Raw genomic sequence first — 24,842 nt, 5'->3', positions numbered from 1 at the left:
TTGGTATTTAAATAAGGTATTTAAATCACTCCATCGGCTCTTGCAGGAGATGCCAGCAGAGAGCCCACTCACTTACCTTCCAGCTCTTGTAGGCTTCAGGCCACGGGGCTTACCAATATAATTGCTTACATTATGCACAAACTAGCTCTACCTTTCAGCATAATTCTGTCCAAAATAGCTGTGTGAATAGAAAGTTAAGTTTAAAACCACATAAATCAGGAAAGTCTCCTTCTTGCCCCCCCCCCCACTGTGCGCCATTTTTTTCTTACCAGATCAGTTTCATGTTGGTTATTAATTTCAGAGACCAATTATTTCTCTGTGTGTTAAGAGGAAATTGAAATTATGCCTTATGTAGATACCTGTACTCACAGGTATATCTTATATATCAGGCCTGCACAACATGCGGCCCGCGTGGGCTCACTGTGCGGCCCGCGGGGGGGTGAGTAGGCAAGCGGCGGGTGAGGGAGGGGGGCTGAGTAGGCGAGCGGGCGGGCAGTGGCGGGGAATGAGTAGGCAAGCCGGGTGGGTGGAGGGCTGAGGAAGCGAGTGGGTGGGCAGTGGCGGGGGGGCAGGTGAGCCGGGGGAGGGGGAGCTGTCGGAGAAAAACTGAGTTCTCACTTTTTGTTTGGGTACAGCAAGTCAGAAGCTTTATTCACTCTCACAATTGTGCAGAGGGAGAGAGCCAAGCAGGTCTCTCTCACTGATACCTAATTACAACAAGCATTTATACCTTTCATTACAGAAAATAATGAGGGACAGCTGCATTTTGTTATACATAAGCCATCTTGATATCTTATTTCTTAATTGTTTTGACTCTTGCCAACATACAATATTTCCTATACCTTATCTACACAAGGTCTTCTACACCTTATCTATACAAGGTCACAATAACTTCTCACACAGTACTTTCTCACCCGCCTCACACAATCCTCGCTTCTACAAATCTCGCGTTATCAGGGCTACAGTTAGCCTGACTCTTGCTAACAAACTGTCATGCATTGCAGTTCTTTTCTGACAGTTCTTTTTCTGCTTCCACAACCCCCCCTTTTGTACTTCTAGTACAACAAACATTCTCAAACCTCTATTTGCATCAAGTCCTGGACTTCAGATTCTATATCAGATGTTTCAATGTTAGCGGTTCTGATTGGATGTAATGACAATGCATGATTAGCATGAACATGAAAGGTATTACTATTATTACGTCTTTTACAACAACAATAACATAATCCTAAGCTAACTAATAACAATACAAGCAATAACATTCCCATAGCAAAACTATAATGGGGTTGTTGTACAGCCTTAGTTACAAAGCACAATACATTATACTTAGTACATAAAGTGGATACTCTATAAGCAGTCTGAAAGGCATACTTTTCAACTTGATATATGTTTTGAAGCATGTGAATTTGCCCTTGTACTTCAGAGATTTTCTGAATCTCTGGTAACAGTGAAAACAAATTCTGAAATCTATCAGGTACTAAACTAGTCCAATTAAAGGGTATCTGGAACCTAAGGGCTACTTGGAAAGCTCTATCTGCAGGCCAGTAAATAATATGATTGCCTGCAGTGGTAGTGAGATTAAAATGTATGTCTTGTAATGTGGTGTCATTAACATACACACAGCTATCGTTAGCTTGAAAAAGTAAGTGTCCTGTCAGGGTAGTTCCTTGTCCCCTACCCTCCCAGCAAACGTAGTCATAAACAGTGACAACTTCTCCTGGCTCCAGTTTACGGTTACACTGAAGCTGTGGGGTTCTAATGGCCAAAATGTCCACTGACTTCCTAACCCCATCCAAATGTGAGGTGTAATCCCAGGAGCACTGACTAAAAATCGATTGGGCATATCAGGTGGTCTAATTTCCCAGATGTCTCGGTGAATTATCCAATCCCACATGCATCCTCCCCATGGACCCGGCAGGATACGGTATGTAGGAGCCCACACCCCCTTTACCGGTCCATATGCTTGGAAGGAGCACTGAGAACGTCCGCACTTCCATCCAGAAAGTTTCCAAGTAAGTCTCCATGGCCACAGATCAGATGGTACTCCTGATGTGTCTGTAAGGGCAGTGGGCCAAGCCTGATGTTCTAGATCATTCCGAATGGACATCAGCTGGTCATTCAGGAAATCCTGAGTCTCTGAACATGCTAGATCCCACTGCAATGCCTTCCCAGCCTCAGTGATATTCAGTACCATCTCTCTTAGCAACTTCTGGGTCATAGAACTAAGGGCGGAAATAACATGTAACTCACCAACTCCAGCCTGTACCTGGGTTAGTTGTGCTCCAGAAACAAGGCCAATGGCCTTCTCTAGTTGGCCCAATTTCTCATCATGTTCCTGGTTCTTAAAAATATTCCACACTGCTGCTGCACTATTGGCCCCATCCCACAGGGATCCGGTCAAGTCTCTCTTCTTTCTAGAGGAAATAACCCAAGCCCTCTGTTGTGCTAATCTAATGGCAGCCCCCTGTGAACAATTTGGGTATTTGTCTGATTATTCACTAATTGGGTGACCAAATAACAATAAGGGCCTCTCTCATTTAACACAGTACAAGTTCCAGGAACAACCATCATATCTACTTCACTATAGAACCCATCAATTGCAATTATTAATTCTTGGGGTTCGCTGGTAGTGATATCATGTATTTCTATCTCTACTGATCCATTTGTTTTCCATTCAATTGTTTGCTCATATACATTATCCTGAACTTTAAAGAATAATTTCTCTGAACAAAATTTCAGTAAATCACTAAGATGTGAAAGCCTTGGCCAATGGGTTTCATTGGAATATACAGTACGGTTTGTATCTGGGTAAGTTACAGTGGTGGTGGCAGGGGTCAAGGGACTAGTGGGTGTAGTCCTAGTGGTGGCAAGGCGGTTTTGATATTCATCTTCTGAAAGCCAATTAGGAAGGGCAGTGCATCCTGAAGGTACCTGTCCATAAGCACAAAGTCCTGCCCCTGGAAAGAATCCACCCCACCACTGGACCCCGCATTCCCAGGAACGGTCCCCACAGTTCCCTCCTTGCCAATAAACGATGCTCCGTCTTCTCCACCAGGGCCAGTTCTTAATGTCTTTTGTAGTCAGGAATTCCTGGACTTTGGTGGTTTCAGCAGAGCGAGTGTTTCTTCTTTTCTTCTTCAAAAGCAGTTGTGATTCACCATAGTGCAGGGGAGAGGTTACTAGCACTTCACCCTGTACTGGTGTGATTCCTGTAAAAGAATTCAAAGGCATTGTAGATCTGTCAGAGGACAAAGGAGAGGTTACTAGCACTTCACCTTGTCCTCCTTCCCTGCTGTCCAGGAGGCACAGCAGAGCTAGCAGGAGAAATAGGCTGATCAGCAGCTGGAGAATCCTCTCCAGGTGGAGGGGTCTTTTTGCAGTAAGAAGCATGGTTCCAGGTGGGCAGTCCTTGGCACTTCACAGCGGTGTTGGTGGTTAACAGGACTTGGAAAGGGCCTTTCCAGCATGGAGCCAAAGCAGTCTTTCGTTGATGGACTTTACATAGACTCAGTCTCCTTGTTTCAATGAATGGCAGGGCTGCTAGGGTCTTTGGGTAGCACTTCTTTTATCTGTGAGAAAAGAAACCTAACACATTTCATTAATGCCTGGCAGTGTTTTGCAGATATCATAGTTGTTGGGCACATTCAGGCCCCCCCTTTTCTTGGCTGTCAGCCAAGTCTTAGCTGTGGGTAGTATCCTTGGATGGGGCCAACGTCTTATCTTTGGACTGAGCTTGCTAGCTATTTTTTCCTCAGTTAACTCATTCTGTTCTTTTTCCTTCTCCCCTTCTTGGCTTCTTTTAACCTACAAAGGAAACGTCCACTCTTCACTCATACACCTTTTCCCAACAATGAACACATACACATTGCCATTATACAGTACATTAGTCGTCTTATTCAATGTATGCCATGTACACCCTTCCAGTAAAATAACTTTATTACAGAGCTTTGGAGCAACAAACCAGGACAAGCACACCCACTTTTGAGGAGTTCACTCGGTACAACCTCAGGTGTCCAATAGCTTTCCTCCCTCCCCAGCCCTCTGGCTAGAAATCTGAGGTAGCCAGAAGGATCCCATGGGCAATATGGGGAGTGGGTTAACCTTCCATGTCCTTGCTTCCAAAGACTGTTGGTATGCAAATTTTAACAACAATTTTTTCAATTAAAAATCTGGCCAATGAAGTTTCTTTTTCTTACTTAAGCAACTGTATTAGACTTTAGTATATCACATTTTCCTGATTTATCCAAACACTTTTTGTATTCCAAGTTGAATAAAACAAGTATCTGCTTTTTTTGATTTAACCCTTCTATTTAATTTTGAACTAGACTGTCTTATGAAATTATTAAACCCAACAATTCTGGCCACAAGACAAACACCACAAGACAGGACAAAGAACACAAAAATAATTCCTATTGTACCAGTAAATGCATGGTACATTGAATGCTGTTCAGCTGGCATCCGTTTTCTCTGATGATCTGAAAGACAAAAGAACAGAGGTCTACCCCTTCTGGGTAGTCAGTCATTGCTTAAAATATTTCCTTTATATACACATACTCTTGTTGATTTTAGACAAAACAGAGGAATTACCCCATATTTCCTTGTATTTGTTTCATAGGCAGCCCAGGTTTCAGTGGCTTCTACCTTATTAGTTAGAAAATTGCATTAATACAGATGCTTTCTGGCTTGCTTCCAGATCCAAAGCTATCCACAGCTTAAAGATTCTTACTTTAAAAGGGACACAATTAACTTTCCCAGACTTTTGATTGCCTTTTACTTCTAGCTCCTGCTTTCAAACACCCAGTGATCTGAAAAAGACAACACAACCTATACTGGTAGGTTTGCATTTCTTTTACCTCTGCTACAATATACACTGCACATGTTCTGGGGAAAATGCACATCCTCTCCACAATTCAATTTCCATAACACTAGCCACATCAATTTCTACACAAGGTGTAACTGTTTCTTTTGTGCTTACAAAATCTCCATGCACCCCTAGTAAAGTGACAGCTCGACCACACAGAGCCAGGGGCACTGTCCTTCTCTATCTTTTTACCAGATCTTTTATCTGCTATTTTGTTACCCAAAAACAAATTCAAATCTTTTATTCTCCTGGCTTTGACTACCCTGCTGCAGCCACAACCTTTGGTCTTTAGTTAAAACATTTTAAATCTTGTAAAGCATTAAGTCACCTTAAGGATTAAATGCTAAACACCGTATTAAACAACACTAGTTTCCTGTGTCTGGCAAAAGTATTTTCGGTTTTTGCAACTTTAAACAATACCAATTCATCTCAAACTTATAAAACACAGATTGTATACAGCAGGAGTGTTCTTCAGCAAATTAGACTAACGTATTCATAGTCGAATAATTCCACTTAAATAACCTCTTGCCTGAATTACTTACAGACATTCCTACCAAGTTTCACTGCTTGATTCCCTCTAGCAACTACAGAGTTAACTTTTCACTCTCTTTTCTTAAATCACTTGCTTGTCTCCCAAAACGACACCCAACTCAACTCAGATTTTACCATTCCAATTATTATCCTGGGGATTTGAAATCCCCATGCTTATAATTACTTACTCCTTTCCTTCCACTATGCCCTCAAAGTTTCCAACCTGTTTTCCAATCTCTCTATCTATTGCCTGCCCGCTTGGGCCCAATCCTGCTTTTCTCGCTGAACCGTCCCTTCCATGGGCACCGGCTTTTTCCCTACCAATTTAGATAGGAGGGTGGGCTTCTCAACTAGCCCCCACCCTTCCTGGTCTCTTCTCTTAAACATTCTTACTCACAAGGCTACCCGAGTCCTCCCTCGTGAGGCTTGCCACTTGGGCAAAACGCAGGGCCCATTGGCGTTTAACTATTCAATTTTCTCTTGTGGCAAACACACTGCTGTTACAGCATATGCAAACACAAATGGTTAAATTCTGACAAGTCCCTGAAGGACCGGTACTTGCTTAGCCAGTGCTTCCTTTTCTGCCTGGAAGTCCTGTCTCAAGGCTTGCAACTTGCCCTGGGCATAGGTTTGAGTTGCTGCCTGGTTCATGATCTATGCTTTTAATTGCTCAATTCTAGTTATCAAGTACACAACTCTTCCTATTACTCCAACTTCTCTATTGCCCAGTCCTGCTACGACTGGGGTAGATCCACCTGACACCCTTCCCGGTCAACCGGGGTGGAGAGAGGAATGCTAAATCCCTCTCCGGTTCTCAGACTTACTGCGGCTGAGAGTAGGCACACTTTCATACTCACACACGTATGTCCAGACTGGCCACGTCTGTGTATAACGTTGAGAGAAGGTGCTGTGCAATCTCCAACTTGCTTCCTCTCTTGGGAGGGCAGTTCTTTTACACCCTGAAGTCTCCTGGGGCGTCTTTTCAGTGATTCCAGTCCAGGCCGGCTGCCTGTGGCTTCTTCAGCGTCCCCAAACCACGCCAGCTCCAGGGTCGCAAAGGCAGACTGTTGGATCTCACTGGACAGTTAAGCTTTGCAAATGTAATCTCAGCACTGTAACTTGTATTGCCTTTGGTTTGACTATGTCTATATTTTTTCACAGCCAGCTGGGGCCGAAAGTAGTTTTTCTTTGTACTTAGCCTGGTCTGCATTGATTCTTGACCTTGAACGCAGATTAACTTTCTCTTTATCTCTGGACCAAGCTGAATTTCAAATTAACCCGTTCCTTTCCTCAATAGACAAATTGCTCCCATTGTGTGTCAGAGGCTTTCTTTTTTGGTGATTAAAAACTCCTCTGAGATGTATGATCTTATCTAGATTGAAGGTACCTTCTAGTGGGCATTGTTTAGATGAATTTTCACGCGTGTAATGATTCCAATTCTCTAAATACCTGCAGGTTGATGGACCATAATGTACGTACATAAAATAAGCTGTGGTACCCTTAGGGGGTGAGAGGGAATCCTTAGACTGTCCCCCACCCATTTTCCAATCACACACACAGGGAGGAGGATGCCCTGTCCGCGCTAGCGGCATATAAACTAAGGATCTCTCCCTACAGGGTACTCACACAGGAGAGACTAACGAGGATAGCCATGACCTCCTACACCTCCCTTCAGCAAAGAGCGTCGGCTAATCTCAGAGAGACGGCGCCGCTTACTCTGTTGCATCCAGTGAGATGGTCCGACTGTCAGTGGCTCACACGGAGAGGAAAAGGGGAGGGAAGATGGGTTCACACACTCCTAGACCCAGGCAGCCTCCTCGCCGGACGATGCCAGGCCGAGTTAGCGTACCGTGGGTCGGATCTCCTAAAAGATCCTCTAGTTACCGGGCTTGCGTTAGAGTAGTTCTGGTCACGAGCCAAAAGACTTCGCAGAGTACTCTGGGCGTCTTCCGGTAACACTCAATTCACACTGGTGTGTACACACACACACACACACACACACACACACACACACACACCAAGGCCTTACTCCAGGTACTATTCCCAAGTACCTCAGGTACTATTCCCAAGTACCTCGATGCATCACTCGAGGCGGTAAAAACCCCTCTTGAGGCGGTAAACAACCCCTCTGTCCGGACTATGAGGCAGTAAAAACCCCTCCTGCTGAGGCGGTAACAACCCCTCAACACAGGTGCAATCCTATGCACCTCGCATATGCATACAGGGGGCGGCAAACAATTCCCCTACGCCGCTCAGCATCTGACCTTGCTGCACAGTCAATAAGTTCGGATGGCGTGAGCCCAACAGGGACAGACGGCCCCACGGACAGTCCTCCTCCGACACCCCAATAGAGATTTCAAAAGGTCTCCTACCTCTATTGTGGCGCCATGGGGTTCGAAGGGGAACGATCCGTAGTAACTGCCGGTGCCTCTGAGGGCGTTGCCATCCCGGACGAGCCCCCAAATTGTCGGAGAAAAACTGAGTTCTCACTTTTTGTTTGGGTACAGCAAGTCAGAAGCTTTATTCACTCTCACAATTGTGCAGAGGGAGAGAGCCAAGCAGGTCTCTCTCACTGATACCTAATTACAACAAGCATTTATACCTTTCATTACAGAAAATAATGAGGGACAGCTGCATTTTGTTATACATAAGCCATCTTGATATCTTATTTCTTAATTGTTTTGACTCTTGCCAACATACAATATTTCCTATACCTTATCTACACAAGGTCTTCTACACCTTATCTATACAAGGTCACAATAACTTCTCACACAGTACTTTCTCACCCGCCTCACACAATCCTCGCTTCTACAAATCTCGCGTTATCAGGGCTACAGTTAGCCTGACTCTTGCTAACAAACTGTCATGCATTGCAGTTCTTTTCTGACAGTTCTTTTTCTGCTTCCACAGAGCTGAGGAGGCGAGTGGGCGGGCAGTGGCGGGGGGTGAGGAGGCGAGCCGGGGGGGGGGGGCTGAAGAGGCGAGCGAGCAGGCAGTGGCGGGGGGTGAGTAGGCGAGCCGGGGGAGGGGGGCTGAGGAGGCAAGTGGTGAGTCGGTGGCTGACCTGTTCTACTGATCTGGTCTGGCTCCCATCCCCTCTCCCAGGGCCGGCTCCAGGCACCAGCAAAACAAGCAGGTGCTTGGGGGCGGCATATTTTTAGGGGCGGCATTCTGGTGCCGGCCATCATAGGTGCCGACTCCGGGGCATGGGGAGAAAGTGCCCTCGCCGCCCCAGCTCGCTTCCGCTCCACCTCCGCCTGCGCCCCTGAGCGCGCCGCTGCCGCTCCGCTTCTCCCCCCTCCCTCCCAGGCTTGTTTCGCGCAGCAAGGCTGGGAGGGAGGAGAAGCCAAGTGGCGGGGCGCTCGGGGGAGGCGGCGGAGGTGAGCTAGAGCGGGGAGTGGTTCCTCTACCCCCCCATTACTTCCTGCGCCCCCCCACCCTAGCTCACCTCCGCTCCGCCTGCTCCCCTGAACGCGCCGCCGCTCCGCTTCTCCCTCCTCCCAGGCTTGCCACGTGCGAAACCGCTATTTCGCGCAGCAAGGCTGGGAGGGAGGAGAAGCCGAGCAGCGGGCACTCAGGGGAGGCGGTGGTGGTGGAGCGGAGGTGAGCTGGAGCGGGGAGCGGTTCCTCTACCCCCCCATTACTTCCTGCGCCCCCCCACCCTAGCTCACCTCTGCTCCGCCTGCTCCCCTGAACGCGCCGCTGCTCTGCTTCTCCGCCCTCCCTCACCTGAGAGGGAGGGCGGAGAAGCGGAGCGGCGGCACGCCCGGAGGAGCAGGCGGAGAGGAGGTGAGCTAGGGCAGGAGGTCACGGGGGGCCCGCAGGAAGCAATGGGGGGGGAGAAATGCGGCACGCCGGAGGAGGCGGCGGTGCTGGTGATTTGGGAAAGGGGTTCGGAAGGGGTGGAGTTGGGGTGGGGCCGGGGACAGAGGGGCACGAAAAAGAAAGGGGAGGCGGCCAAAATCCTAGAGCCGGCCCTGCCCTCTCCAAGGGTTGCAGCTGTCTGGAGGTGCCTGCCTTCCACGCCTTCCTCATTCACACCTCATTCATTCAACAGGGCAATTGATTACAAAGTGGGGGGAAGATCTTATTCTACTTCTAGCAAAAAGACATTTTTCTTTTATCTTAATTATACTACCTTAGGGGCCTGCTATAACATATTACCAAGGTTCAATACTGCTGTTTCGGTAGGGCGGCGCTGGGGAAGGAGGGTTTTTTCCCGAGGGGCAGGTGGCGCGGGTGTGTGTGTTTCGGCGGCGCTGGCGCTGGGGGGGTTGTTTCCGTGGGGCGGGCGGCGCTGGTGTGTGTGTGTTGTGTTTTGGGGGGGCTGGGTGGCGCTGGGGGGGGGGTTGTCGGCGCTCGGAGGGTTTCGGCCCTCAGCTGTTTTCTTTGGAGTAATATGGCCCTCGCCGCTTTACGAGTTGTGCAGGCCTGTTATATATTGATCTTTGACTCGTGGGTCAGTTTGCAGTGCCTTGGCAAACTCTCATTTTTTTCCCTGGTGGTTGCCATCTTGTGGTCCAGAATCTAAGCTTTCATGTGCTCCAGTTCAAACAGGAATTAATTCAGGGAAGTCCTATGGCCTGTGTTATGAAGGACATGGGACTTGATGATCACAGTGGTCACTTCTGGCCTTATCTATGAATTTTATAAGCTATGAATCTGTGTAAAAAAATAAACAAAAAACCCAAAAAGATATTCTCCCTCATGACTGCAAAACAAACATTGCAAATACGATCCATATGTAAGGCCAGGTCTACTAGTGTGGATGCAGATTATACTCGAAAACTGTGCTTTTACTGATATATTTTATTCCAGCCTCCCCCCACCCCCAGCAAAAAAAGCTATAATACCAGCAAAAGTGCAATATAATTGCATCTACACCTAGGGCTTTTGCAAGACTGCTATGTCAGTCAGAGATCACACTTCATCACACCTCTGACCAACATAGCTATATTAGCCTAACTGATGCAGTGATCTCTGCGTGAGTCTGCAAACAGCGTAAAACAATACCTCTAAGTGAACTGCCCCATTCATATTAATTGGTGATAACTGAGAAATTTAATAACAGTTAATGGTGTTGCCATTTGCTTTATTTCACTGCTGATCACAATACAGAAGAAAGAAAAGGTCCAATCAGATCATGAAGATCTGCATAGTGGATGGTATCTCACTTTGGCAACACAGATCAGCAGAGTCCGGGAAGAATAACATCATTTGTATTTTTCCAGTCTGACTGCTGCTTTGTGTATACAGTATTATACATACAGGCACAAGATGAGATGTGTTGCGTATTTCTTACACACCCAGAACGTCTACTTATGTCGCTGAATGCACTAGGAATCCAGGATAAAGTCCAAAAGAGAGAGCAATTACAACCTTGCAAAATTGTCATGCGTATCTACCCGCCTAGGTGCACACAAGCTGTTCACCGTCCTTTACCATGATGACATAGAATAATGTGAAAACTAATTATATTTTACTTGCACATCAAAATGATAATTGCTTATATTTACTGGATTATTATATGCAATTTCAGTGATGTTTTATTTATCATTTTTTTCACTCTCATTTGTATTTAAAATATATACATGGTGAAAGCTAGCTTTCTATTGCCACATGCTTCTAAAGGGAGCAACATGGATTTACACTGAACATTGGTTAAAAACAAATGAACCATTATATCAAGGAGGTGTTTGTTTTACTTGAGAGAGTTGCTTATAAATGTTTAACTGAATGTATTATTCATTTCCCAGGTATCATGTCTGCTTGATACATTTTGTTGAGAATTTGCAACTCAGCTACTGTGTTTAAAATGGCAGTTGCTAATGGTGCTCAGCAGGATAGGTGTAATTTGAGAGACAATTATAGACTAAAATTATGAAACATAACAGTGGTGACATGAGTACTGTTTTCATTCATTAAGCAGAAGGAGGCCATAATTACTTCTCATTTCATATATACCACCACTATGTATGCTATAATGGATACACACTGGTGTTTACGGATGCTGTATGTGTATAGGAGAAAATTTTTCAAATGTTTCTAAGTCACTTAAGCACTTTTGACAGTTTTACCCTATATATTATGGACATATTAAGGATTAAATGTTCAGGAAGTAATTCTTCTATTGGGCTTCAAATTATATTTGCATAACTGTGCATGCAATCAAGTTATAGCTGAAGTCTCCAGTGGTTTAACATTTGGAAATGCTTATTTATTATAGGAAATGCTCTAGTTCTCCAATTCTTTTACACTTAAAATGACTATTTTAATGGCATGATAAATTTATCCACGCTCCAGAATACAGTATTTAGTGCACATTCCAATTGGTTTTGTATGATTTCGTCTGGGGGGAAAAAATCAATCAAGCTTTTCACTCACTGGTTCATTTATTTTCTGAGTTTCAGTGGTGTGCCTTTATAAGCAGGAAGATAGATATTTTTCCCTTAAAGATTTGCTGTATGATATTTCAAGCTAACGTTGCTTTTGTCTGTGTAGTATATAATATTTATATTATTTTCTAGGCATTGATATTTTATGTAATGTCCCTTCTGTGACATTGAGACAAAGCGTGTTACAATGTGGCTAAAAGTGAAACCATTTTCAATGTAACACATGTGGTTTTGTTAGAAACCAATTTATTTGGATTTAATCCATAGAGGAACAATTAAATAACATCTTTTTTAAAAAGACTAGCACACACATCTATTCACCTCCCTACTCTTATTTGTTACATTGAAAATGGTGTGGTGTTTGCTATGTTTATGCTTTCTAGTATATCATTTGGAGGCAAGCCAGTTGTGTGTTAGAGAAGAAAGGTTTGTAAATCCTGTAGCCTGAAGCCTAGTAGAGAAGGGAGGTAACTGAGTGAGAGCTCTGCTGACATCTGCTGGAGAGCAAGGGGCGATGACTGAGCAAGGCTGTATTTTATTTAAATATCAACTGTGTTCTCAGTACCTCATTTCTGTATCATCTGTGTTCCATGCTTCCCAGCAGGTGACAGTAGAGAAGTCGCCTGAGGGAAGCAGTGCCCTATTTATATATTTACAACTATGGATAGTTTGGGGACATTGGGGTGCAGCTTGGCTAAATTTTGTACTTGGGGCTGATATTTTGGAGATGACCCTGTTGGGAATCACCTGGGCAATAGCTGGGTTCAGGATGACCCTGACAGAGGATGGTGGTTGCCAAGGTTGGGCGAGAGGCACTGGACAGAGTCAAGATTCAAGTAAAAAGAATGTGTGTGTTTTTTGGTTTATTGCAAGTATTATTTCTCACAGAATAGGGAGTCTGGTGGGTCTGTTAAATCACGGGACCCTTTTCACCTGGAAGTGGAGAGGTGAGAGGTGTAGTTATCTTGTTTGGCTAGAACTCAGCTGCAATTCCAATCATATGGACAGTAAAAACAGAGCCTGGCAGCAGTTCTGCTCACCTGGGCAGCAGTAAGTAGTGCAAAGCAGCAGCTGGGACCACCAATAACTTCCATCAGGAAAACAGCAGGTGGAGTAAAGCAGCAGTGGGGCCCATCTCCAGCAGGAGAGTAGTGGACTGAGAGCAAATGTGTGGACTATGGTGGGAGCAGAGGCTTTTGCAGCATCAGTCTAAACTGTGCAGTAGACTCTGGTGAAGCCACCCTGTCCTACCTGCTGAAATAATTCTAGCAGGACAGGTGGTGAAGCCCAGGATGCCTGTTTGTTTCCGGAATGAAGGCTGACATTTGCATACTGTTACAGATGCCTTCATCCAGGCAGCCTCTATTAGCCTTTGGCGGTGAGTGAAATAGGGGAACAACTGAACAAGAGCTCAAAAGCCCCAAAATTGGGATGCAAAAATTTCAGCGAGAGGAACAAAGATTAAAATAAAAAAAGAGAGTAGGGGCTGAAAAGTTCAGGTCAGGAAAGAGGCTCAAATGTGTCAGTGGCCTTGGTACAAGACTCTCTCTTGTGGGGACGGGTGGGGGGAGGAGTAATGTGATTATTCCATCACAAGGGGAGGGACACCATCAAAATAAGGATGGTGATCACTGATCTATGTGCAAAAACATGTAAACTAGTTTATAGGAGGGATCTGCAGATGTGGCAAGTGAAGGTGTGCAGAAAGGGTGCAAAGGGCATTTGTTCAACTATATTCTTAAATCTTGTTTCCATGCTTTTCTCAGCAGACTTTGAGAAAACTATGCTGTTTCCTCAATCCTTTTACATGATTCCTCTTTAAGCTTCTATTTCCTACCAGGTCCACTAGCATAGCTAGTAGGTGATTATGCTTTATTTGTATTAATCTGCTATGTGACTCAATGAAGTGTGGTGCTTGCTAAACCATTGTCCAGTAGCATCATGTGTCCATTTCTTGTGTGTACCATGGGGTGAGGTGTCAGGAATGGCTTGTCTTATGATTTAAGATAGCAGCAACTACAGGTACCCAAAAGAAAAATTGCAGTACAAACTAATTTTTAATGTACAATATCTTTTCTCTGATCTCAGGGGAACAGCACATTCCAAAATATGATGCTGTACCTCTGTTACAGGTCAGAAGAACTCAGTTTTTTTGGTCATGGTGCAAGGAGCAAATGATTAATAGTTCATAAGAATTTGACTTACATTTTTAGTCAGTTAGAAACTGGATCTCATATCATCAAAGGCAATATCTTCCTAGGCACCGAATTTACTCTCTCATATCCAGTGATCATCTAACTTTAATTAGCCACAACTGCATGCTATAAATTAGTAGATGAATCAATATTTAATAGTGATGTTTCTATATAGATAATTGAAATACTATATAGTGTGTTAAAAAGCTGATAATGTAAACTTCCTTTGTTTTTATAGAGCAAACATAAAAATTAAAATAGCAGTTCTCATTTATTATTAAGAAAGGGGTAATATACCATAGATTAAAGAGATGAACAGTCACTCTTGAGGAAGAGGTGACATATTGCCTGATCAATATAGCAAACATTATACTAATTTTACATCCGCTGTATGAAAAGCCATACAATTTAGCTACAGTATGCATGCTCACAATTCTTTCACTATTTTTGTGCAATGCAGTGTACAGCTTCAGAGGTTTGCTTTTTTTTAAATCTGAACTTTGATTTAACTCAGTGAATTCTGTCAGCAATATTATACCTCTGTGCATCACTCAAGTGAGCTGTGAAATCCCTCCTATCTATAGACTTTGTGTGGTGTAGGCTGAGGGGCCTGCATCACCACATTTGACCAGAAGAGGGTGTGACAAGGTCACCAGACCTGTAACAGTGAGATTTTCAAGTGTTCAGAACTGGCTTGTCTCTATTGACTTGAGTGGGAGCAGAGTTAGGGTGAGGTTTTCAAAAGCGCTCAGTGTTGGCCTAAGTATTTTAAATCTCAAAAACAGTCATAACAAAGTCACAGAAAAGTAATGTATGCTTCTCTCCCTGACACAGAGTGTGAAATGATAAATGTTTTTTGTTGAGCATTAGCACACATACATTGAGGATCTTGTCACTCCTTTTAGTGAAGCAGCAAAATGGCTGAAGTGGTTTTGCAGATTCACTAAAATGATGGAATACAGACAGTCCCTCTCTGCTCACTGGAGAATTTATAATAATAATAATAATATAATATAATATATGGAGATATACCTATCTCATAGAACTGGAAGGGACCTTGAAAGGTCATTGAGTTGAGTCAAGTCCCCTGCCTTCACTAGCAGGACCAATTTTTTGCCCCAGATCCCTAAATGGCCCCCTCAAGGATTGAACTTACAACCCTGGGTTTAGCAGGCCAATGCTCAAACCACTGAGCTATCTCCCCTCCCCCCCCCCCCATTTAAGAAGAGTGCCCCAAATAAAGTTGTTTTGATATGAGGTTACTACCAATGGAAATTGCTGGATTTATAGCTTGGAGCGTGTGTCCTTTCCCACAGAACAAGTATAGCCTAGGCAGCAGCAGCTTCCCTACGTTGATCCATTAGTGAGATGAGAGGTAAGGTTTTTTTGCGTGGCTTGTTCAGTCCTTGGCATCTCTACTTAGACTGGCAATGAGAGGGCTATTTAATGCCAGTTGTAGTGTTGGGTTTTGATACCATCGAAGCAAGTGGTAACCATAAACAGCATTCTTGCTTGTCAGGTTTTAGCTTAATAGTATACATAATGCCACGGGAATCTTAGGCTATTTTTTATAAATTGTAGTCTACATAAAGTTATTCTAAATCACAGTCTTCTCACTCACTGTTTATAGACTTTTGTAACTTAAGTCATTCTGCAACTGTCACATCATGATAGAGATTTCTGACTTTTAGTTGTGCAAACGATCCACATCTAAGACGTGTCTACCTGCAAATGACTTTGTGTTGCCAAGCAAATGTTGTATTGTTTCTGTCTCAAAGACCAGATATGATTTTCCTTCATTTAACCTTCAGTGTTGCTGGAAATAGGACGACATCCTTCAAAAGGGCAGTCAATGGGGGTTATTTGGGTTCTTCTCTTTGCTCATGTAGAGGTTCAGAAGAAAGCAGCTACCATGAAAATCAGTTATTCTTAGCTCTTAGTGTTTCAGCTTTTAACTCAGTTAAGTTTAGGAATATCAGTTCTCCCAGTTCTGCAATCTGTTTTTCTTCTTCTATTGGACCCTGTATTCTGTTTCTAGGGGAAATATATATGATAGGTTCACCACACAATTACGTAGGAGGCTAGACAAATGTCTGGATTCCATAATCCCTTGCAGTTTCTTAGGTGCCTAAATCCAGCGTTTAAAACCAATGCGTAGCATTCACAAAACTCACTCAGCTTCCACCTGACCATGTTGGCACTTACGGATCCTTCAGTGGGCATGTGCAAAACCCCTAGGTCTTGACACAACCGAGCAGATTGGGGTGCTAGCTCGTGCCTAAGCCATGGTCGGATTCTCACACTAGGTGTTGCTATGTGACCTGTATGTGAGCAGATAGGTAATTTGGGGACCAGCAAGCATGCTTCTGTGCCCCAATTGTCCAGTGGTGAGAGCACGCACCTGGGTTGTAGGAGACCCAGATTTGAATCCCCACTCTGTCTGATTTGTAGCATGGACTTGAACCCAGGCCTTCTGTATCCCAGTTGAGTGCCTTAATCGTAAGTGTATTGGGGGGCGGGGGAATACCCTTGTATTGTACCCTTCCTGTGGAAGCTGTTACATTTTGTATAAATAATGAAGTAGTAATTGAAGCAGGGACTCTTCCACATCTCATCAATCTCTTGATTTTTTTCCTCTCTCTCTCTCTGTCCCAGTGAATATATAATAACTTAATACAAAGTGAAACAGCTTCAGCCAGCAAGACTGAGAGAGACTGTCTAGAATACTCAATAAGCCTGGTGGTTAGGGTACTCACATGGGAGGTGGGAGAGGTGGGTTCAAATCACTGCTCCAAATCAGGCAGAGTAGGGATTTGAAAACAGGTCTCCCACACTAATAGGGTCGGGGTCTCTGTCTCACTTTTGTTTGTCATGAGAAAGAGCTGACCTGGCTTAGGTGCCCAACTCCAGGAGAGGTTTTGTGGCTGTGAATCCCAAGTGGAGATAGTTGCCTCTCCCTTTGGATGGCCCACTGGCTGTCTTAGGTGGCTCTCTGCTCAGCTTGCTGGCTTCTTAGGCCTTCTGAATTCCCTTTCTCTGGTGACCAGGCTCCTCATGTAATGCATGAGGAGCCTGGGTGCCTAATTCAGGGGCTGAGGGTCCCACTCAGTAGCAGGGCACCTAGAAGCTAGGAATTGCAGTGTTCAGCAACACCTAAGTCCGTTACTGGGTCTAGCCCTACTGTGCTTTTCCACTGTTTCTACCTTATCCTGAAAAGGCTTATTTTCCTATAGGGAACTGTGTGCAGCGTTAAACTGGTGACTGTACTTACTAATGTGCACTTCTCAAATTGCATCACTAATTTCACTATTCTTATTCCCTATTATGGGTTATTTATTCATGCAACTGTTTAGTTCATCTTTGTGTCATGGCACTGTTTGCTTCTCTAACTTCCACTCATTCTACCCAAGTGTCGTTCTTTCTGAGACAGCAATCTTTCCATTACAGAGAGAGCATTCAAACCTAATATCCTAGGATGCTGTTTCCTAGCTGCCTAAGATGTTCAGGCTCTTTTGGAGAAGGAAGTCCCAATGGGTGCTTTTGTTCTGTAGTCCTTGGGATTTTTTATTTAACTGTAATAAGGATCAAACACTGCGATTCTTCTATTGAAGAACACAGCACAATTTGTATGAAAATGAATTGGAGCCACATGAGGATGAGTCCTTTAGGCATCAGCATCGCAACCCCCCTTGTATAATCTTTTCCTATGCCATGGTAGTGGGCAAGGAAGTTTTATTTTCAGCCATAGCATCATCCAGACCAGAGGAACTCTTCTGAATTGCCTCCAGCAGCCTCAGCACAGTAACAGTTTGTTGTTGTTAAGTTGTTAAGAACTGTCAACTTCTTTTGCACGTACTCTTGATCGTACAGACACGCCCCGGGTTACGCAAACCCGACTTACGCAAATCTGGACTCATGGAAAAAAGTTTTTGTTTTTTTGGTTGGGTTTTTTTGCGTAATTGTCGGGTATACATTCCCGACTTACGCAAGGTGTTCCAGAAGGGAACGCTTGCGTAAGTCAGGGAGCGTCTGTATTCATATTTCTTCCATGCAGGAAGAAATGTACCTTCTATATCAGTTGGTGTTCAACCAGTTTCACTTACTGAGTAAATGGGTATGCTCAGAGGTTGTGACCGTTTGTGTTGACATCCCCCAACCCCCACCCCCTCTTCCTCCTATCCTGTGTCTTATTTTCTTGGATTTTCATCAAATCCTGAACTCAACTGCATTGCATGAGCACAGCAAGATGAGATTACCACAATCCTGCCCTGCCTAAGGAGAAAATTCACAACCAATTGACGTCCTTGACAGGAATGTGAACCAGGGTCCAAGGAACAGGTGCTGTGGTCGACCTTCCAGCCAACGTATCCATTCATGACTGACCAGCCAACCAGTGTTCTAAACAAATCATCACAAAAGCCATATATCTCCCTCCTTTTCTCCTGTCTCTCCTCCGCCTTGTGTCTGTCTGCATGTTAAAAACACAAGCAAATACCCTTTATACATTAGGACTGAAAGTAAAATTAACCTTTTCCTTTTCATCAAAGAAAGGTTGTTCTGAAAATAAGAGACTGATATTTTGCCTCCAAAAGGAGAGACTTCAAAGATTTTTTTTGTATAATCACTGGTTTAAATGCTTGTTTTAATTTCTTGCGACTGATCAATAAACTTTCAACTTTAGAATGAATGCTTCTGGGTGTTTGCGAAGAAATCGAGTAAACCAAGACCTCTGTAGAACATGCCCTCCGCACTCCCCAAACCTTATAACACTGTTTAATGTTGGACTGTGAAAGAATTTATAACACCGTTAACTCTTCTGACCTTTGAGATCAATACAGCAGTGCTTATGAACAATTTATACATTTAGAGCCATGCTTGGATTCCTCTGAGAGTGTACAACTTCAGAAAGAGCAATTCCTAATCAGACAGTATGCTTTGTCTAAAAATAAATGATTTATTCAACAGACTTGAAACTAAAATTAATAGTTTTGTCAGTGTACAACCAATAGCAAACTAATTTCCAACTAAACTTTCATACAAGTAAAGGTAATAAGCAGTGAGGCTCAACAGGTAGTTAGCATGAGACAAAAATCATCAGCCCTTCTGAGGCATTAAAAAGAAAAGTAGCCCAGCAAAGTACTTATTCCCCAAAGGTATGATTATCTCACACAAACACAGTCCTGCAGTTCCCTTCTTGCTATTGTGAAATGTCTTCCATGTGAATTAAATTATTTAAATAAATGACTTTGATCATTGAAAGCTGCTAGTTTGAGATAGAATAATTCCACTCAGTGGTTGATATATTGGTCTAACCCTATTTAGAATCACAGTATGCCCTAAATCTAAATTCTTTTATCACTCAAATTGTCAAGGATTATATGCCATTCATGTTACATTTTGCTGCAAACCTATAACACAACGTCTATGCTGTTTAAAATGTTAGAATATACTTGAGAAAATGTCAGCTCCATAATGATCATGTCTGTTTTCACTTTAGTTTGACCTGCTAAGTACTCAGATACCATGGTGATGAGCACACAATACAGCTAGAATATGTCTGTGCACCCATCATAGCTGACTACAAGAACATGTTACCACTATTCATCCTTCTCTTTTCTAGCCATTGCTCTTTGTTATTTAAATAGGCCCACAATGCGTTAAATACCTTCAATTATTATTATAATAAAACAATTTTAATAGCTTTTATCACAATAATTTATAAAATAAATTATTCAATTAACTGAATATCCAGTTGTCCATATATTAGATTACCCTAAACATAAAGATAACAAGCCAACCTTCTAGACACTGCAGTTCCAATCACCTCAGTGAGCTCAGCACCGTCAAGAAAAGGGGAGGAGATTGTCTGGATTTTGTTCTGACTTTCTAAGAAGCCAAGGTAGCAACTTTCCCTTGATGCATGTCTGTAACTCCTTATCCTGCGTGTTACATGTGCACGCAAGGAACACTATGGCTCTTCTAGTTTACAGAGCTGGAAATGGTCTTCAAAAGAGCTGGCACATCTCAAATGTAGTATTAATTGTTGTTTATTTAACATTTGTATGTAGCACCACAGGACATAAAAATGCCATTGTTTGGAAGTATCTGAACTTGTTTACTCCACATCTATTCATTTAATTACAAAGAATATAGACGTGCTTCATTGGCTGCTAACCACTCCATTTTTCTAATACGCTACCTACTGTAAATAGCTTTTAACACTAATTAATCAAACTTTAACACCAACCCATTCACAATAATGGAGTACAAAAAGTTATAGGACAGAAGAAAAAAAGCAGCATTAAAGACTGCTGAATAAGCCAGATAGTACAAAAACTTTGATTAATTAAATATGTTACTGTACCTGTAAGTACCTTAATTTGTTTGCCAACAATCTCTGTCCAAGATGGGAGTGTTGGTAAAGGCTGAATTCTAATACTTTTTGATGGCTGCTTTTAGCATAGTACTTCCTGTCTGTTCCTCTTGTTCTTTATGTGGCTTTCAAAATAACTTTATCAGAAAACTAGTGCATGTCAAAGACAGTTTATTTTGCTCTGCAATATGCTGACAGTTTTGTCAAAATGTCCAGGAAGTTTAGAATCTATCTGCATTCTGGAATATGCTCGAACACAGAATTTACTAGTATAGGAGAAGTATGACCCTCCAAGCTATAATCACCCCAGAAAGCCCCCAGAAGTCAATGGCAAGTGAAGATGCTTGTTGTCTCGTCATATTCAGCCCTACGTTGTGAGGAGGTGGAACTCGATGGTTACACTGATTTGCTGTTTTAGTGAACTAACACCTGAAAAAAAGATAAATATCTAAAAACTTGCTGCTGGTCATTTTTCTCTTCCAGCTCATATATATAGTAATTTTAGCTGCAAAGATTTTCAAGGTAAACCAACTCTCTTCTTAATTACTGAGTTCTTTCTTTCTTTCTTTCTTTCTTTCTTTCTTTCTTTCTTTCTTTCTTTCTTTCAAGACAGAGCTTGAACATGCAGGTTTGTTTACATAAAATAATTTGCCATGAAGCATACAACTTTTTCATGCAGTCCAGTGAAATGCATCAATTAAGTAAATGTAAAATTCTGTAGCATGTTGGAAATAGCTGACAATTGACTGCTCACAAATACACGTTAATTTTGAGATCAGTAGAGAAATAATTAGAGAACTAAGTAGAGAGTAACTAAGTAAGTAGAGAACTAATTAGTTTATGAAATCACTGCTACCAAATAAGTGAAACCTAAGTGAGAGGGGGAGTGGTTTTTTGCTCCCTCTGTTTAAAACTCTGTTTTAGTTTGTTTTTTGTTTAAAATCTACTTAACTCAACAGCCTAACTAACAACAAACAAACAAACAAAAAGGAAAAAAAGATCTCTTTGCAAAGGGGCAACACACACCTTTGCCACTTAAATTCAAAGAAACTTCCCAGTCCACTTCTGTAGGTCCTCTGAGACAATCTCCCACCAAAACAAGAGACACAAGACATGATATTCCTTACATTTCTAAGGTTACAAACAAAGTAACCTTGCATGCTTTATACATCAAAAAGTAACAAAAAAGGGGAAATATCCAGAGAATTATTTTTCCTTTGTAGGTACCTTATGATTTTAATACGTTGGTGCTCTCTAAATAGATCTGGACGCAGACAATAGCATAGTGCTGCTCAAAATAACAAAAACACAAAGAAAAATAATTAATACAGAGACACTTCCCCCCAATTTTCAGTCAGCTGTACTGACTACAGTATAACATTCCTTTAACCAGAACATATTTCTGGTGTTAGGTGGAAACTATATTAAGTTTCCTTACAGATCTGATTATGCAATGGTGTATGCTGGATTCTTATTAATTTTCCAACTTGTCACCTTGGCAGCAGTTTGTTTAATTTTACAGATAACAGTATTAACTAAAAAAGAAATACTGCAGATGTACACTTTTTTATGTAATGATTAAATTATAGAAGTTATAACAACGTAACTGAAATTATAGCAGTTGCAGGCTTGTATGCAGATGTTCTTATTGGGCTGAATGGGGACGATCCTTCTAATTTTCAAAGCTGAGCATGTTTAGACTAGTCCACAATTGGCTGGGTGACCACACAGGAATAGCCTTTGCTTTATGCTGCTTGTTTCTTTATAAATGCTGATCTTAACTCTGTGTGTGTGTGTGTGTGTGTGTGTGTGTGTGTGTGTGTGCGTGCGCACGCAAGAGCAGAGGATGAGGGCTCCGGCTAGGGGTTTGGGGTGCAGGAGCATGCTCTGGGGCTACGGTGGGGAGAGAGGACTCCTCCCAGCTCTCTCTCCCCGCAGTAGCAACTGGGCTAGGGGGGAGAGGCGCCCCTCCCGTGACCGCGGCAGGTCTGGGCCAGGGGAGAGGCTCCCCGGCTGCGGCAGGTCCGGGGCAGGGTTCGGACCGGGGGAGGGGCGCCCAGGCCGGGGCTGGGTTCGGGCCACAGGGAGGAGCACCTGCGGCAAGTCCGGGACGCGGCTGGGTTTGGGGCGCCCCTCCCCCAGCATGTCCAGGGGTGAGTTGGGGCTGGGGGAGGGGCACCTTGGCAGCAGGACAGGTCCGGGCTGGGTTCAGGTCGCCCCTCCCCCAGCCGTGGCAGGTCCAGGGCTAAGTTGGGAAGGGGCACCTCTCCTACAGCCGCAGCAGGTTGGGGGCTATGATATTTTGGGGCCGGGGAAGGAGCATCTCTCCCCTGGCTGCAGCAGGTCCCAGCCGGGCGGGTTCCCTGAGTGCTTGCATGGTGCTAAATCAGCTGCTGCGCAGCCATGCAGCTTACAGGGAACTTGTGTGTGTAAAAAGATTTTTACATACATTACTGAGACAAATTCTTAGTTGGTGTTAATTAGTGTAGCTTGATTGATTTCTGTGGAGGTGTGCTAGTTTACAGTAGCTGAGAAAATATATGTTCATAGCCTAGAGGTAGTTGACTTGCAGTTTGAGATCTGGTTTTGATTCGTGCTTCCATTAGCTCACTCCCTGGCACTTCAATGTTACAACATGTAGTAGAGTTATACTACCATGCTTTGTGGTCATGTCAGATTTCATACACTAAGCAAGACTGGCTCTGATCAGTACTTGGAGGAGGGACGTCAAGGAAAGAGATGTTCATAGAACATGCTCATCTGTTATGTATTAGGTGGCTGCTTTTATTTTCTCTGTTATGGCAAGTCTCTTCCAGTTCAGGTTGCATTTCTTCTTCCACATCTTTACTTATTCTTTCTTTTTTTGAAAAAGGGAAATTATATTTAAAGTTCACTGTAAAGTAACATTCAGGTTAAGATTGCACCACTGTGTACAATTGCTATGCACCACAACTCTGCAAGCTTGCATCACAGGAAATGTAATTACTTACATGCAATAATAACAAACTTACGCAGGTGCAAATTCCTTGTGCTATTTACTTCGTAGTATTTCTCCAATAATGGGGGAGAGCATGTATTGTGCATTAGAAGCCGAAGCGGGAAGAAGTAAAATTACTCTGTGGACCATAGCTTTGAATTTCTTGACCAGGCAAAGCATTTTTCCATGGTACACTGCATTTCAGGCATTTATTTTACCCGTTTTCCCTTCTAGGATGATCCCGGCCATTAGCAAATCCTTCTTCCTGACTGATCTGGTTGCAGGACGTGAGTATGACCTTTGTGTTCTCGCTGTTTATGATGATGGATTGACATCTCTAACTGCAACCAGGGTGATTGGGTGTGTGCAGTTCACCACACAAGAAGAATATAAGCAGTGCCGCTCTCTTCATGCCCAGTTTCTTGGAGGAACCATGATCATCATTATTGGTGGAATAATTGTGGCTTCTGTTCTTGTTTTCATCTTCATTCTTCTCATGAAGTATAAAGTCTACAACAATCACCACAAAAATAAAAATACTAAAGTTAATAATGTCTGCTCTCAGACCAATGGTAGTCAGAGTGGGTCAATGGCTCATTCTGCTTCCAAACTCACAGAGAGACGGGAAAGTTTGCATCAGGAATGCTCAGGAACTTCCATCAAAGGCAAAACTGTTGTAGATTTGGATTGTGAAAGAGTGACTCTTACTGACACAACCTTTTTAACAACTGAAGCGTTATCTCAATAGCAATGTGACAAAGCAAGACACACCACACGAGCCAAGGTGGTATCGCTTAAAACATTTTAATGCGAGTGGTTGTATTTTAAGCTTCACTACTATTGTCTATTTTTAAGATCAGATGGTTTAAAAATATTTTTTTAATCTGTAAAACAGTTCCTGCATTCTTAACTATTTTTGTTTCAATATATTAAATATAAAGTGTGTGATTTACAAGATTTTTTTTTTACTGTTTCTTTTATCGCATACACCTGTGGTATAGAATCAGAAGCATAACTTTATTCTGACTAGGTTTGTCTTTAGTAAAAATGCACTATTCAATCATTCAGTTACCAACTGGCAGCAAGACCAACTCTCAGGAACCTCAAACTTCTCTGATAGTAGAGTCATTTACCAGTTCAACTACCGAGCTGTTAGTGAGCAATGAAATGTTATAAAAAGTTCTCAGCTTGTTAATCCTGAGATGTTCATCAGTCTATGTGCATTGTATACATGTCATCCACAAAAGAAAAAGCTAATGGTTCCTCCGTGGACAAAATACTACTCCAAATAAGGAAAAGAAAATTGAAGGATTTTGACATCATCTCGCACTATTCACTGGTACGGAATTGCTGGCATATATTGTTTGCTTTGTAAAGGCTGGTATTATTCAAGACTGTGCCTTGAAGACCCTTCTCTTTCTTTTCAGTTAGGTTTACCTCACCTTAGACAGGGAGGAGCTCCCACTTTTGTCCTTCCTAATTTAAGTCTTCAGAAAGCTACTTAAATTAG

At 43.0% G+C, this 24,842-nt stretch overlaps 1 protein-coding gene across 1 annotated transcript in view; it reads left to right on the top strand.

Moving 5' to 3' along the window:
- LOC135893178 (leucine-rich repeat and fibronectin type III domain-containing protein 1-like protein) overlaps positions 1-24,080 on the top strand; it is a 36,128-nt gene extending 12,048 nt beyond the window's left edge. Inside the window, exon 2 of the mRNA XM_065420976.1 lies at positions 23,567-24,080. Coding sequence (XP_065277048.1) covers positions 23,567-24,080 — 514 coding nt within the window. The remainder of the gene's footprint in view (positions 1-23,566) is intronic.
- The last annotated feature ends 762 nt before the right edge of the window (positions 24,081-24,842 follow it).

Source organism: Emys orbicularis, chromosome 21 (genome assembly GCF_028017835.1).
Source record: "Emys orbicularis isolate rEmyOrb1 chromosome 21, rEmyOrb1.hap1, whole genome shotgun sequence".
Classification (NCBI taxonomy): Eukaryota; Metazoa; Chordata; order Testudines; family Emydidae; genus Emys; species Emys orbicularis.
This window is presented reverse-complemented; position numbering and strand designations above follow the sequence as displayed.